The sequence below is a fragment of the Stegodyphus dumicola genome, chromosome 11 (assembly GCF_044657685.1).
Source record: "Stegodyphus dumicola isolate Sdum_Otavi_A_Nest chromosome 11, ASM4465768v1".
In the NCBI taxonomy this organism is placed as follows: domain Eukaryota; kingdom Metazoa; phylum Arthropoda; class Arachnida; order Araneae; family Eresidae; genus Stegodyphus; species Stegodyphus dumicola.
In genome coordinates this window covers 121100155-121117741 of record NC_140778.1, presented here as the reverse complement: position 1 = coordinate 121117741, position 17587 = coordinate 121100155, and the positions used below count along the sequence as shown (strand labels likewise).

Below are 17587 nucleotides of genomic sequence, written 5' to 3'. Positions count from 1 at the left end.
TCCTAATCATAAGTAATATAATAAGTAATTATTACGATTATTAATAAATCCTTCTTATAAAGCTGTAGGGTTTATATTTATTTTAACTAACATTTATTTTAAGTTTAAACTATCTTTCCTGTCAAGCCTTACTTTCCCCTGGAACTGCCAATGCCAGAATATGTAAATTTTAGTAGAACGCGCAAGGATTCAAATTATCAGCGGAAGTAGTATGATTTAAATAGAAGGAAACGAGTTCGGTGTGATATTCTTACTTAGCAAGCGCGGAGGTAGTTAGCGAGAATTGAAGAACCCCGCGTTGCGGCCTATGTGCTTGGCGGGAAGTAGTGGTAATCGTTCCAGTGAGCTTCAAGTCTGCTGAATTAGCAGCGGTATTGTAAAACGCGGTGAGTTATTTATTTTAGAGAACCTCGTAGTTAGAATCTTGTCTTTAGTTTCTTTTCAGGTTATTATTTTTATTTGACTGCCGAGTTGGCACCGTCTGTAAGCGTCAAGAGAACGCAATTGTAATTTATTACGTTGAATAAAAAGGGACTTAAACCCTTCACAAGGCTCTATCTTTTATACAAGTTTTCACAGTCACCTCTTGGTTGCATGCAACTGGGAGGCGCGCAACGTTATATTGGCGCCCGAACAATTATCGAACTGAAATGGCCGAAAATTGGATGGAAGCCGCTGGACAACACCAAGAAATGACAACGCAGTTAGAAGGATTTGGATACCTGGTCCAGACTTTGAGAGCATCAATCAAGCCAAACGTCTATTTCGACGGAAAAAATTCGGTGGCGGTATTTCTCGAAGGTCTAGAAAACCACTTTCAGCTCTACCCTGTGCTTGAAAGTCAAAAAGTTGCCATCGCCACATCAGCACTAAGAGGACAGGCCGCGCTATGGTGGAAAAATATAGGCAAATTTCTTCTAGGTGAATTTGGAAGCCCGACGTATACATTTGAAAATTTCAAAAAATCGTTATTAAAGGCCTTCCCCATAGTGAAAGATCGCGCACGGCTGGAAGCCGAACTATATAGTTTCTATCAACGGGATACAGCACAATTGACGGACTTTATTTTACGAAAAATCAAGCTAACGGAAAAAAGCTGTATGGAAAAAAACCCGATGCGGAGATAATTGAAATAATATTACCAAGATTGTTACCCGCTGTCCAAGACTACTTTGAAATTAGAAACCCAAGCACATTGCAGGAACTTTTCGAATTGGCGGTGAAGTTTCAAAATCGCAGAATAGCGGAAAGAGCGAGAGGGGAAACATATTCTCAAAGTACCCGAAGGAAGGAGGAAACCAGAAATGGAAATCGCTCGTATGGGGGAAAGAACTATCAAGCTAACGCATCGAAACTCGAAGGTCAAGGCCCAAAAAGAAAATTTGAAAATAAACATCCGCGTACCCAGAAGACACAGATTGAAAGGAAAGCTTTAAACGAGTAGAGGGGCCTGTGAAAGGGAGGGTCCAGACCCCGGAAGTTTTAAAAAAACCCTCAAATAGACATTTAAACACGGTCATCGTAAAAAACTCACAGCTACCAATTATACAAGTCCTGGTTGGCGATGTACCAGTAGAAGCCCTCATCGATACAGGAGCAGAAGGAAATTTTATGAGTGAAAAGTTCTTCAAAAAGAATTTTTATAGGATACGACTATTTAAAACCAGAAATACGGAAATTATAGCGGCGCAAGGAAAAACATGTCACTGCATCGGGAAATTATCATTAAACTTACAGGTAAAAGAGGAAAATCTCAAAGTATTAATTTTTGTGGTGAAAGACCTACAACACTCTCTTATTTTAGGTATGGACTTTTTAAGGGCCGCGAGGGCCAAATTAAATTTTCAAGATAGTTCCGTGGTGTTGGAGATGGACCAGAGGGTGGTGGAACCTGTGGAGACACCTGAATTGGACCTTAGCCATCTGAATGACCAGGAAAGTAAAGCAATACAGCAAGTGGTGAGTAATTTTTCTCATTTGTTTTCAGAAAAACCAGGAAACTGCCAAATCGTGACTCATAAGATTCAATTAAATGCCGAAAAACCTTGTAGGACTAAACCGTATCGTTATGATAAACAAAAAGACCTAATCATCGAAGAACATATTCAGGAGATGTTAAAGAATAAAATAATAACGCCCATAAATAGTGAGTACGCGAGTCCAGTCGTACTATGTAGGAAAAAGAACGAGTTTCCTCCTTCGGATAAAAGGGCTTGGAGGTTTGCTATCGATTACAGAAAACTAAATTTCCAGTTTACCCTTTGCCGGTTATAGACGAGATCATTAGACAGATCAAATCGACAAGATATATGTCTACTTTGGACTTAACGTCTGGCTACTATCAAATAGCTATGAGACCCGAAGATATACACAAAACCGCGTTTATAACAAAATCGGGCACTTATGCATTTTTACGCATGCCCTTTGGGTTGTGTGGGGCCCCATCAACATTCCAGAGAGCTATGGACATTGTTCTAAAGCCTGTCCTAGGAAAATCAACTTTAATTTATCTAGATGATATAATTATAACGAGTAGTACGTTGGAACAACACATTAATGACCTCGAACAAGTTTTTAAATTATTAAAAGAGGCCGGTCTTACAATTAACGCCTCAAAATGCAAGTTCGCAACTAAAGAACTTAAATATCTCGGTTATAAAATTTCGCAAAAGGGTATAGAAACGCAAGATTCAAAAATAAAAGCTATTGAGAATTTCCCACCGCCCAACACCGCCAAGAAACTTTCTTCTTTCCTTGGATTATGTTCTTACTATCGATCTTTCATAAAAGATTTCGCTAATATTGTTGAACCACTCTTAGTAATCAAAAGAAAAAAGAGTAAATTTACGTGGACAGCGGAAGCTAACACAGCTTTTGAAAGATTAAAAGAAGCGCTTATTAATGCCCCTGTTTTAAAATTCCCTGAGGGGGACGAAAACCTGGAAATTGCAGCAGATGCGTCAGACTATGCGGTGGGTGCGGTTCTTATGCAAAATAACCATCCGCTGGCATTTTTTAGTAAAACATTGAATCAGACACAAAGGAATTATACAGCTACAGAAAGAGAAACATTAGCCGTATTAATGGCTGTACACAAATTTCGAGTTTATTTCGGCAAATCGCCAGTAACAGTCTTTTCGGATCATGCGGCTGTTGGTAGACTTTACTCGGGAAAAAACCTAACGCCCAGGTTAATAAGATGGGCTTTAAAACTCCAAGAATATAATATCATAATAAAATATAAACCGGGTAAGGAAAACAATGTAGCTGACGCACTTTCTCGTATAAAACTGGACGACGAAGGAAATGAACTTAAATGCGCTGTGTTGACTTCAAAAATTTTAGATTCTAGAGATACGGTTATTACTGAACTGAAAGCTGATCCTGAATTTGGAAATATCTATGCTTATTTGAAAGACCCCGAAAGCTTCGAGCATACAGATATCGATGCGATATCGATATGCTTTCGAAAAGCGCGACTTAGGATATATATTAGATTTATATATAGCACTATTCTAATATAGGTATTTTGACACAAAATCGGACTTTTTCTGAAATAACATACCAATGTTTTTACATATTTCGATTCTACAGTTCAAATTACACCTAAATACGAAATTTTGTAAAATTTCGAGCGAAATTTACGGAGAAATTCCCAAATTTATGTTGGCACTTTTTGTTCAGTTTGCGCCAAGAATAGTTCACTTGGCGAACTTCTTAATATATGGCAACCTAGTTTCCTTTCCCGTTAGAGGAAAAAAAGTCACCATCATTCCTTTTTTCCAAATAATATTCTTTATATTATATTTTTTATTATAACTGTTATTATTTTAAGTATTTTTTTTTTCGAATTTCATTTTAATTGTTTAAGTTGCATGTTTTTTTTTTTTTTTTTTTTTTTTTCGAATAACTGTTTTAAAAATTTCTATTTACCTATTCGAACTGCGTAAATAAAGGTGCAGTGTTTATTTTTTTTTTTTCAAATAGTTTTCTTTATATATATTTTTTATCATAGTTATTATTTTAGGAAATTTTTAAATTTTTATATTTTTATTTTAATTGCTTGTGTTGCTTTGTCTCTTCAGATAATTGTTTTAAAATTTTCTATTTATTCCTTCGAACTGAGCATTTTAAATATATTTATCAATATAAATTTTCCAGAATTTGATTTTATTTATTTGAATTGCGTTTCTTTTGGAAGAATACTTTGTAACCCAGACTATGATGCGTTTGAAAACTGCATATATTAAAAGAGAAAATACAGTAAAGCACAGTTAACACGCCTTTCAATGTTCCGTTCAGAAAAGATCTATATAAATAAGAGATATGTATAACCGACATTTTAACTTAGGATGACTTGCATAAACTGCTTTAAACAGTTTTATCATTGTGCCCATTGCTTTACCCAATTTTATCCTACATTTGGTTTCTTAAAATGTTATTGGTATTTTAGTGAAGTATTTTATTTTTGAAATCGCAAGAATCAAATATCATAAGATTAAAAGGTTTTAAATTTTAAAAAAAAATATAAATACTAAATTTTACGCAAAAATTTATTTTTTCTTCTCTTTTTCTTTAGGCATTCTACTTTATTTTTACTCTTTTTCTTTAGGCATTCCGCAAGTGTATTAAAAAGCATCCAACTTTTCGAAATATCTTGGTATTTCTGACAATCATTTTAAATAAAGTTATCGCCTTCCATTTCATAAAGGCCCACAAACAGCAGAGCGGTAGAGAATCGTTGAACACTGGTAGTTCATTCTGGGGTTCAAATCCCGGTAAACGGGCTGGTTGCATGGGCATTTTCGTGGATTTTTCTTATGTGTACCGTGTATGCGAGCTGGTTTCTCTTAGAAAGTTCTTCACGAAGTATTTGGTCAGAGCCTTTATCAGTCTTTAGAGGCTAAACATTTTGAAGGTATGAGATGAAAGGAAAGTCTGGTTTCTTCAAGAGGTTTTGGTTTATTTAATTATGACAAAGCACACTAGGGCTATCTGCCTAAGGGGAGGGATGCCTTCGTGGAGGACTTTCTAAGGAAAACTGGCTCGCATATACGTTACACATGGGAAAAACCACAAAAACGCCCATGCAGACAGCCCGTTCGCGGGATTCGAACCTCGGACCGAACTACCAGTGTTCAGCGACTTTACCGTTCGGCCCCTGTTTCATCAGGTGGAAAAAAAACGTATTTAGGTGAAATCCACATACATCACTGGATAAACTCCTGAATCTTCAAATAATTCGACTAAGAAAATCATGGGATTCTCCATTTATGATACGATATGATGTTCTATAACGTAAGTTAAATTTATACAACCATATAGTCTACAACCAGTCGCTCTTCACTTTAATCTGTAATGATATCGTTTTTGTCTTTTCTGTTAACACAAACTCAATTGATGGTATTTGGTGGTGGTGGTGTACACGTCCAAGTGTTTTCTCTTTGAACACCTAAATTCTTTGAAGTATCCTGAAGGTATATTCAAAAGCGTCCAACTTTTTGAAACATCTTGGTATGTCTGACAGCCAAATTTTCCTGCAAATTTTTTTTTAGTTTTCTCCTTAATTTTCTTCTTTCTGTCTACAGTTATTTTAAGTGCTCACACAAGAAAATTAAGATTTTTCGATTGCTAGACTTCCATAAATTTTGCATTCTTGTCAATTTTTAAAAATATCAATTACATGAATTGCGTTTCAGCTGAAGACAGCTTTTCATTTTCTAGTCATTTTAACTATAAATAAAGTTTAAAGTGAAGTCCAAAGGATAAATATTTTAATTAAAAGATTTTTGCTAAATGACAAAGAAATAAAACAGTCCAGCAGGGTTTATTCTGTACCACCGAGTGACCCGATTCTTATATCGGCTGAAGCAATCTAAATCATATTAAAGAACATGTTTTTTATACAATCTATAACGTGAGAGAAAAATTAGCTTCTTAAAACATTCTTTCTAAGAGAATTGATATAAAATATTATATTTAAATATATATGTTTTTAAAGCTGGGACTTGAACCAAACTGTCAGACTTTTAAAGATTAATTTACATGATGGTTATAATTAAAGTTCCAAATTGAAATGTCATAAAAGGAAAACTACCGGACCAAATGTTATCAAACTTGGGAATCGTGTAAAGGAGGTTATGGGAATTTATTTTCCGCGGGAAAAAAAAAAAAAAAAAAAAAAAAAAAAAAAAAAAAAAAAGAATTCAAAAACTCACCGCCAGTGGAAAAATGGCGCTGTATACAATATTGGTAAATGAAATAAGACATGAAAACATCTGTTTAAAATGTGTTTAACAGTTTCCGAAACGTGTTACAAAGCATGTTCAATGTAGCGTCCAGCATTTTTCGAGAGCAAGTTAAATCCTGTTACTGCATTCTCAAAAGCAGTTCTTAGCATATCAGGAGAAATGTTACGGACATTTTTCATTTCTGCCAAATTGTTTAGATTATCACCATAAACAGTGCTTTTGAGATAACCCCATAGCCAAAAGTCACAGAGATTGAGGTCTGGTGGGAAGAGGGGAATTGTCGGCCTATAAGACGTTCATTCGTGAAATGTTGCCTAAGTAACTGTGCGACACACGTGAGGTGGGGGCCTAAGCGTGCATAAAAATCGCAGTATCTAAAATTCCATGTTACTGCAGTTTATGTGTCACGAAACATTTTAACATTGACTCTATGTGAGCTGCAATCACAGTGGTCCAGCTGTCGACACCTCTTCAGAGAAAAATGGTTCAGTTATAAAACTAGCTGTCATTCAACACTAAACGGTGTGAAATGACTGCTATGCAATCGAATGCAGTAGGAGAATGCAATGGAACTAGATAGATAACATGAGGGATTTCTTTGGCCCAAATCGATTAAAAGCGTTTTGAATAAGTATCTTCATGTTTTAGGGCCGAATTCAGGCTTCAAAAATTACAAATTAGCGATCTGTAAGAAAACGATTTCCAGATTGTACGCACTTGTGCTAGTGATTTGCGATCTCACATTTTCTAATCGCTAATTCGTGGTTTTCACGGAAGAATTTCTCACTTACACGGATGGCACACTCGACTTTATCGAATTTAACGCTTTTAAATGGTAATTTGCCTACTTCAAAGTTTCTTAAGGGTATGCAACATATTAAACCCGTGTAACAAAAGGTTAAGTTAGATTCCGTCCTATATTTCGTTTAACAATATTGCATACAGCGCCATTTCTCCCCTGGTGGTGAGGTTTCGAACTTCCTTTTTTTCGCGGAAAATAAATTTCCATGACCTCCTTTACACGATTACCAAGTTTGATAACATTTGATACAGTAGTTTTCCTTTTATGACCGTTTCAATGTGGAACTTTAATTATAACCACTCTGTATATTATTAAATTTTAATTTGAAGCTATGCGTTATATGTATACCATGCGTAAATTTTTCGCTTTTATGGAAAAATAAAGAATCGAAGCAAATATACTTAGGATGATGGACCAAAACTGAAAAAATATCCCCTCCCTCCGAAAATCAAATATTGAAACTTCGACCTTGAATTTATTGGGTTATCGAAATATTTAATTTGACTTATCATCTAAGTCCTAGTTCCGACAACAATTCCGTCAAAAATTTCGAATTACTGAAGCTGAATGAATCAAGTGATGTATGTGGATGTCACCTAAAGACCTTTTTTTTTTCCTCCTGATGAAACAGCGGCCGAGCGGTAAATCGCTGAACACTGGTAGTTCGGTTCGACGTTCGAATCCCGCGAACGGGCTGTCTGCATGGGCGTTTTCGTGGTTTTCCCCATGTGTAACGTGTGTATGAGCCAGTTTCGCTTAGAAAGTCCTCCACGAAGGCATCCCTCCCTTTAGGCAGATAGCCCTCGTGTGCTTTGCCATAATTAAATAATCCAAGCCAATCCAATCCAATCCTTAATTAAATATAATTGATTTGTAAATTCTACTAGAACTGACGTTAAGAATTGAAGTGCAAATAAATAATATCGTGTGCAATCTTGATTAAAATAAAATTAAAAGTATTTGCACAGAAAAATATTTGCATTCAGACAGAAAGTTTTTTGAAATATTTGCAATTACTTTATAAGAAGGATTTATTAATAACCGTGATAATTACTTATTATATTACTGATGATTAGGATTCAATTCTTGACAATTACATTTTAAATTAGAATTTTAAGGATATAATGAAAATACGCTACGCACAAAAATACATTTTAGGATAAAAAATGAGTTAATTTTTTATGTTTTAAAATTTCTTGAATTCATTTAATAAACATCGTATCCTCGTTGTTAATTGAATCCAGAATGTTGGGTGTCGTTTATATAATTATTCTTACTTGTCTACAGAATCTTCTGATTTATCCAGCCATTAAGTAGCTGCAGATCATTTCTACATAACCATTGAACTTCCATTAATTCAGTCTCTAGAGTGTTGTATGTTTATATCATAATTTGACTTTTATAAAAATGATTATTCTAAATCTGATGTTTCTATAAAAATATATTGTGCTCTAAAAATGTGGATGATAGTATCAGCCGCTCTTTGAGCCACTTCAAAAGCAACAATTTGTTTAGAAATAAATTATGCAGTTAATGTCATAAAATTCAAATAAACATCAAACGAAAATTCTCAGTTTTAGGCAATTCGATTTAAACGAAGTAATGTAGCAGACGATAAAACGCCGAAGGTAAAAATTTACTCTTATTTATTTATTTATTTATTTATTTTGTTAAAAAAGATAGAGAGAAATAAAAAAAATAGTTAAAAATTTGAATAAAATCATCGATAATTTAAAAAAAAATAGCTTTTCATTTAGTATTAATAAATATTTATTACGCATCATTGAGGGAAAAAAATGTCATATAATTAATTCTCCATAAAATTTTACTTGAAATTTAAGGTTAAAAATAGCTGTGGCAATTCAGTGTAACAAAAATCCATAGACCACATTTGGCGTTATTATCGCTCAAAAAAAAGATGCCAAATTTCAAAACGCGAAAATATGTAAATTCGTGTATATCTCAGAAAATTTTGAATAAAAAAGTCTAATTTTTTGCAGATATGCTTAAAAATACACCTACTTTAAGATGATGGTAAAAGTTTTATAGGTTATAATTCAAAATATTTTTCGAAAAATTTATAAAATTTATTTAAAAATAGAAATTTAAAAAATAAAACGCAAAAAATGGGTAAATTTTATTTGGAATAAACCTAAATTTCGAAATGTGAGAGAAAAAATTTAAAAAGTTTAATAAAAAAAGAGATATTAACGAATATTTGCCAAATTCAATTAACATTGAGGAGATAAAATTTTGAGAGCTAATATTTTAAAAACTACTCGTACGATTTTTACAAAACTTGGTGTTCTGGCATAATTTTAGACGTAGAATCGAAATATGGAAAAAAATTGGTATGTTATTTCAGAAAAAGTCCGATTTTGTGTCAAAATACCTATGTTAGATTAGTGCTATATATAGATCTAATATATATCCTAAGTCGCGCTTTCGAGACATGAAGAACGCAGTTTGAATTTTGTCAATCGGCCCAGTAGAACGGGAGATATAGCACTGTCCCATTTTTTTTTTTTTTTTGAGCAGTGTACATAAACTGCAATCTGTTCAATCACATATTCTATTGAGTCCAGCTATTAATACTTACTAAATCTTTGCTTTCTTTTTTGGAATAGTGTCGTACGTAGTAAGATAAGAGAGCTACTTTTAAACTGTTCGACTGTTTCGTAAAAAGAGACATGCATTTTACATGACGTGGGTCCTCTTTCTGTCCTTTAAAAAAAACGGAGGATTTCGGAGCCAGGATCCTCCACTCTTTCGACAAGAAAGCTAAAGATTGCAGAATAACCCTCCATATCATGTAATTGGCTATAACCCTAAAAAAGAAAAAACAGTTATGAAGTTGTCAGAAGCTATCGCATTCTACACAATGTACCAAAGAAATAGAAATAGATTGAGCAGTCCTTAACGCATTACTATGCCGTATATGACGATCCATGCTCCGCGGTCCATGCGTTTGAAGCCAGAAGATCGGAGATGCTAATTACAACGAAGAAAGGAAGGCGGAGGCATAGCCATATCACCGCGCGTTAGAGTTCTCATTAGTGATGAACGTAGCTTGTAAATTGGCTAATCTGTAGCTAGCTACAGATTAGCCAATTTACAAGATAGATAATCCTAGCTAGTAATTAGCTAGTAGATAATTCGTTAGCTAATCTGTAGAACCATAGTTTCGTGAAGTTGCGAAGAACATGGGTATGGAGATACATGTTTTGTAATCAGAATAGCATAATGTTTAGTGGACATACCACTTTGCATATCTATGATCAATTTCAATAACGGGAAACTGCTATTACAATATGATGATCTTTTCCCAATTTTCGTCTTTTCCAAGACACAATGGATTCTAAAGTTATTTTTATGGTTTCAGCAGTATCGTACGTGCAGGACGCGGCTGTACTTAAATCATCATGGAGTGATTATAGTATGAGAATATTGAAATATATCGTATGGATTGTCCTGATGGTGCACAGATCTTAGTCGTATAGTCAATGTGTAAGATGCTTTTAGGAAAAATCGTGCAGCATATTTACATTTACTGCACATTATCCATCAATCCATGAACACGTGCAAAGAAGTTTTTATCGATTACCTCATATTAACCACGTGACATAGTAGACAACAATGAATGGTTGACTGCAAAGCATTCATTGTTGTTCGATGACTTCATACTCTTTAATAAGCACCCTGGTTTGCTGTTTTTCCCTTTATGGAAAGTATGCAAATGTTAATTGCAAGTCATGTTTTATATCATTGTCTTACTGAATGTTTTGTTTAAATTTCTAGAATTGTCTTTACGCTTTTTATTCATCAGTGTCGTGAATAATAAAATTTCTGCGATAAAATTTTTCTTTCTTTTCGCTGCTTCCAAATTACTGGTAAAAACTCTTAAATTTTGCACATCAGTGTGTTTAATATGCATTGAATATTTTTCTTTTTTCGTTTAATTTTATTACTGGATTAGTGGCGTAACGTATTTTGATTATTTATTTAAACGTGCATACGAATACCTTTTTACGTGCATTTAAACAGATTTCATATGCCTTTTCCCTTCCAACAGAGTTATAAAATTACGAGAAGATTCACAGTTTGTTGAGACTGAGAATTATGAGAGAATTCCGGTGTATAAATGAAATTCGTTCAAACTAAATATGCAAAAGATTGCTTTACGGCATATTTCTGAAAGAAAGTAATAGAATTTTATGGAATAGAAAAAACGATCTTATGACATATCAAAAAGTTAAGTATTTCAAGATTTTTATATGTTTCGATATATTAATGCCGTTTAATAACTGTTATAAAATAAACCAAACGTTCTTCCTTTGAAAATTACGATTTGCTTAAATTACGTAAGGGAAAAGAAACAAAATGCTAGATAACATAGGAGGTCTACAAGAACAGTGCAATAAAATATTACAAATAACTAAAACCCCTATGATAATTGAACTGGACTAACTGCTTTCTTATTTATAGTTACTTATAGCCGCCTGAATTCAGCAGTCACGAGACTGCTAAGGTTGCGGATTTAGATGCGAGTTGCGTATGTTTTTGTTTATGAACTCAGATAAAGCTATAGAATTAAATACAGGGTGTGCTAGTACATCTACTACACTCCTCCGTAATCACGCATTCTGAAACAAAATTTAAAACAATTTTAAGTCGCATTCATATAATTTACACTTAGGAAATGATTTTGTAAATAATAAAAATAATATTCCTAAATATTAATCACGCGTATTCACAGTATCACAGATGAATAGGATGCTTTTGATGTACGTTTGGTTGAAGACTTTAGTGGTTGACTGGGAATAGACTTTAAAGTCGATGGATGTCAAAGTATACTGAACATTCCACAGTTCAAAATAATCAGTTAATAACTGGCCGAACACGAAATCAAAGCTCGAGTTGTTCGAAACTCAATGAATCTGCAAGCTGTGTATACAGTTTTGTTATTTGCATATTAATTATTTACGCTGGAAATTAATGATTCATTTTCAAATGCAAATAGGTGCGAATGTTTGGTTTTTATTCTAATCTCAGAATCTTTGCTTTCTACTTGTTGCCAACACCTAGAAAATATTTTTTAAACAAATCACAGGGAAAAGAAAAATAGATTCTTTAAAATGAAATGGCAAACATGTGCTCGGGGTCCATGAATTTTAGAAGCAATTGAAGTTCAAATAAACAAAATATAGGGTGTTCCAATAGTCCGTAAGTTTTAAAAATTCATAAAAATTGAAGGATTGAACGCGGTTTGCGAAAAGGTTATTCTCTTGAAGGGAGATATTTTTTTTGGTCAAAAAAAAAAAAAAAAAAAAAAAAAAAAAAAAGTTAAAATTTTTGTTGATAGAGAACGTCGCACAGACGCAGTAACACGAATTATGTAAATCAGAGTGCTATAAATTGCAGGTTTTGCGATTAACAGCTCATTTCTGAATTTTCCTCCTATTTTCTCATACCTATAGTTTTAATTGTGATGCTGGCTTTTAGTGGATAAAGCGTTATAATTGAAGTGGTTTTATCTCAACCAAGAATCGTCGACTTATATGCCCTTTCTTTCTTTGAACAGCGCTGTGCAAAAGGTGGCTGGAAGACTGGATGAATTACTGGAAAACGCTTACTTACAACTGCTGCTGGAGAAAGTGATACCGCAATTACTGGAACATAATATCCTTGGCACAGCGATGTTCATGTAAAACGGGGCACTTCGTTATATCACAAGTGAAGTGAGGACGTACGTAAGAAGAACCTTTACCGGAGATCGATTAATTACCCTTCGCTACAGAAATGAGTGGCCCACTCGCTCGCTGGACATAACACCACTTGGATTTTTGGCTTTAGGGTTATGTCAAGTCCAGAGATTACCACAATAGCTCATCTTCTTTGGTGCAGTTAAAGCCGGCCATTTATCACGAAATCTCTTCATCCATTTGGATATGCTATATGCTGCACTTAACGGCGTTGTAACTCACTTGTGAAAAAAGAAAAAAAAGAGAATGCGTGTCCTCAGAATTAATTATTTAGGAATAAAATTATATGTGGAATTTACGGCTTCATCTGTCTTCGAGTCTGGCCGCACCGAATAGTCAGGAATGGAACACTAAAGGTTCAGCGATACAAGGATGAAATCCTCAGATTTATTACGATCCTTTTTCTGCAGCAATTAGAGACAAGCTCATTCTCATTGATGATAATGCCAGGCTACATCATGTTCATCTAATGGACAGCTTCCGTTTCGACGAGAGAATCCGTTGAATCGATTGTTCAGCATGTTCCTCAGATATGAACCTAATAGGACATGTTTGGGACATCTAGCGAGAAGGGTTGCTGAACGCTTATCATCCCCAGAAACAATTCAGTAGCTTGAAAGCTGTCTTCTAAAGGACTGGGAGAAAATACCCCAGACCCTCATTGATCCCTGCCTCGTAGGTGTGCGACACTGGTTTCAGTCAGGGAAAAGCATATTTCTTATTGAAACACATTTGTATCTTAGAAATCATACCTTTTGTTTTTTTGCAAAATATGCACAGATTACGCACTTTTTGTTTACCGACAAATATCGTCAATACAATTTTAACTGTTCCTTTTTCCTGCTTCATTAGATTCCTTATATCTTACAGTCACTAAAAGATTTCATCACCCGCTGTTTACATTCAAACTAATAATATCACCTAGTAGTTTTGATCAGTATATATATATGTTACTACAATGATGAAGCCCCAGCTCCCCCGGCCGATGATTCAGCCACAAAGCTTTTAGAGGCCAGTCGGACAAAACAAAAACGAACTGGAAAGAAAAGAATAAACAGTTGATCATGTAATAAAACGACGCATAAAGTAAAGAAAACAGATACACATCATTCACGCATCTACTCCAGCTAAGTATCTCTGTGCGTTGATATTCATTATTTCCCTAGAATAAAGCAGCATTTTATTATAATTATTAAGATGTCTTGGAAATTATATTTTCAGTTTATCTCTAATACTAGCAGGCCACAGGTTTCAACGACGTAAACATTGTCACCCCTTACTCTACATAGCCGACAAAAGTTGTTTCCCTGCAGGGCAGATCTATTCAAGGACATAGGAAAACGTCCATGTCCCGTCAAAACCTGATTCAGATCTATATCAGTGAAGCAGTTTCTTCCTTTATAAATATGCATAGCACAAATACAATTTTTATTTTTTTCCGAGGAATCTCAATTGTTTTTCCATTTTTCATATATACGATTGTATAAATTCCCAATAGTCGTTCTTCTAGAGCCCTGCAGTTTAATTTCTTTACAGTTTCCAAGTATGGCTTCTTTCGCCAGTGCGTCAGCCTTCTCAATCCAATGTATCTTAATATTATATTTTGTACGTAGATTTCTATATTCACAATAAGTTTATTATCAAACCCAAGTGCAGAAAGTGATTGCAAGGCCGATAGTGCTCCAGAAAATATGTGAACACATTGACCACCAGATAATTTATTTTCGATCCAGGTCAAAGCCTCCAGTATTGCATATAATTCAACCTGGTATACTATATTCATGAATTTTAATAAGAATGTTGTTTTGCGCAGGCACTACACTATAATGAATAAACTCAGGAACAATGGACTGTATTATATCTCACTTTAATTCTCATTAATTTACATCGTTCATGGCCACTCGAAGCCACGAATTCTCTCACACGCTCTTAGCTCACAATCTCATGTCACTAACTCCAAGAGCTCAAGGCGCATGCGCCGACGCTAGGAATGAAATGCGCGTGCAGGCGCAACATACCGCCCGCCTTGACATGATGTAATCATTCAAAATTAGATCTTACAATAAAAAATTACACAGAGTGACAATACGAAATACAGGTAAATAATTGTAAACATCAAATAATAACATCAACAAAATGAAACTACTATAATAAGAAAATACAATAATTAATTACAAACATACTTTTTGTTTAATTTGGCATAGGTAAAAGACAAATTTTATTAATTGATCGCTTAAAAATACCTCCTTTCGTTTTCACTGAAACTACTCTAATCTTATTATCTTTACCTAAGAATATCTCTACGATTCTGCGAAGAGGCCAGTTACATTTAGGAACATTATCAGTCTTTAAAATTACCATAGTTCCAACCTTGACATTGTTTTTTTCAAAGAACCATTTAGTTCTTCTTTGCATTTCACTCAAATAGTTATTTCTCCAATACTTCCAAATTGTTTGCACTATTTTAGTCAATTTTTGCCAACTCTTTAATCTATTATCGTTAACGTTTAAAATATTAGGTTCTGCAATAGCCGTGATAGGTCTGCCTATCAGGAAGTGGCCTGGTGTCAAGATATCAAAATCCTCTGGTTCGGATGATAAAGGTTGCAAGGGCCTAGAATTCAAAATACCTTCAATTTGAGCAATTACTGTAGGAAACTCCTCATAGGTTAGTTTCAAATTGCCTACTACGCGTTTCAAATAAAACTTAACAGATTTGACACCTGCCTCCCAAAGACCTCCATGATTGGGAGCTCTAGGGGGAATGAATGACCAATCAATACTCTCACTCGATAAATAATTACCTAATTCATCATCTGGTTTGCTGACTAGCCTATTCAATTTCTTTAATTCTGCGTTACTACCAACAAAATTGGTTGCGTCATCTAAAAATATGCGTGCACACTTGCCTCTCCTGCTGAAAAAACGCTTTAAGGTTGCAATAAATGCTTGACTTGACAGGTTTGCTACCAACTCAAGATGGCAAGCTTTGGTAACAAAACAAACGAAAATGCACACATACACCTTGCTAAGGCGACCTTTTCTCTGATGTGGGTATTTTATAAAATAAGGACCAAAAATATCAACTCCAACACAATTGAATGAAAAATTCGGGCTGACTCTTTCTTGAGGGAGTTGACCCATAAGTTGTTGACAGGGCACTGGTTTTGCTTTGAAACATACGACACACTCATGTACTATTTTTCTACAAGTGTTGCGCCCGTTTAAGGGCCAAAACCCTTGTCTAACAATAGACAGTAAGCCTTGTGGACCAATATGCATGTATTTCTTATGAAACATCACAATAATTAGATTAGTCAACTTATGATTCTTTGATAAGATTATAGGAAATTTTCTATCAAAATTCAACTTACAATTAGCTAATCTGCCTCCAACTCTTAAAATTCCATATTGATCTAAAAATGGAAAAACACTTCTTACCTTGCTATCTGGAGGTACCTTACCCTCCTTTTCAAGGCTTGAGATTTCTTTTTTAAATTCACTATCTTGAATTAGCTTAATCAGTTTAAGTTCAGCTAATTTTAATTCTGAGCTCTGAAGAGGACCTGTCCTTCCCCTTGCAGTTGTTTACAAACCTAAAAATAAAACTTAAAACACGAATAATTTTAGTGTAATTGTTACTTAAATTTAAGAAATCCTCCCTGAAAGGGTTAGCTTTCACATTAAGAAAAATATTAGAGTCACTAAGGATTTTAAGTTCGTCTGGAAAGTCCTTCACAATGACTTCCACCGGAATCTCTCTATTTGGGTAGTCGTCGTATCTCAGGAACAAAGGGCCTTTGCACCACATATCATTTTGTAGAAGTTTACTGGGATCCAAACCTCGGGATATAAGATTAAACGGATTCTCCTTTGATGACACATGACGCCATTGATGACCATTAGTCAACTCTTGAATTGTTGCCACTCGATTTGCAACAAATGTCTTCAACTGGTAAGGCTCCTTTTGTATCCATGAAAGCACGATCATGGAGTCACTCCACAGATAAACTTTGTTCACAGGAATCTCTAATGCAGATATTACTCTAACCATCAACCTTGCAAGTAGGACTGCCGCACAAAGCTCCAGTCTCGAAATAGTAACCCGTTTAATAGGCAAGACTCTAGATTTACTCGTCACTAGCCTTGTCTTCACTTCTCCATCTCTCGAACGGCACTTGCAATATATGGTTGCTCCGTGTGCTACCTCAGAGGCATCTGAAAATCCATGAAGTTCCACATAGTCTACTTCTGCAATAAGAATAAACCTTTCAATTTCTATTTTACTTAAAAGTTCCAGTTCAGCAGAGAACTTCTTCCATTCATCAGCTTCCTTTTTTTGGTAGTGGTTCATCCCAATTCAGCTTTAACAACCACAACCGTTGGAGGAATATTTTGGCTTTACTTATGATTGGCCCTAGTAAACAAATCGGGTCAAGCAATCTTGCAATTGTGGACAATATTTGTCGTTTGGTAACAACTATGTCATTATCGAGTTTCACTCAAACAGAAACAGTCTCTTCTAGACCTCCAAGACACTCCAAGTGTTGTAGATTCTGCTTCATTAGGAAAGGAATAGGAGTGATCTTCTTCCGCAAGTCCAGCATCCAGCATGATTACTGCACCACTGCACTCTTCAATATTGCAGTTAACTGAGATTTAAGCTCCTTAGTTGTACTCAAAGATTCCGCTCCACTAAGCACATCATCCATATAAAAATTTTTAAGTAATACTGGCGCAGCTAATGGAAATTTTGGACCTTCATCAATCGA

General features: G+C 34.7%; 1 protein-coding gene across 5 annotated transcripts in view; it reads right to left on the bottom strand.

The window, feature by feature from the left end:
• The window catches only part of LOC118193840 (neprilysin-2-like), a 151041-nt gene that overhangs the window by 94021 nt on the left and 39433 nt on the right, over positions 1–17587 (bottom strand). The window contains exon 9 of one of the 5 annotated variants that reach the window (XR_015043862.1): positions 9653–9881. Coding sequence is in view for 4 of the 5 variants with exons in the window: in XM_085826482.1 (XP_085682608.1) it covers positions 9653–9865 (213 nt within the window). In the remaining variant the exon portion in view is untranslated. Of the gene's footprint in view, positions 1–9652; positions 10755–17587 lie in introns of those variants that run through there. The other 4 variants (XM_085826482.1, XM_085826483.1, XM_085826481.1 and 1 more) reach the window with 4 other exon arrangements.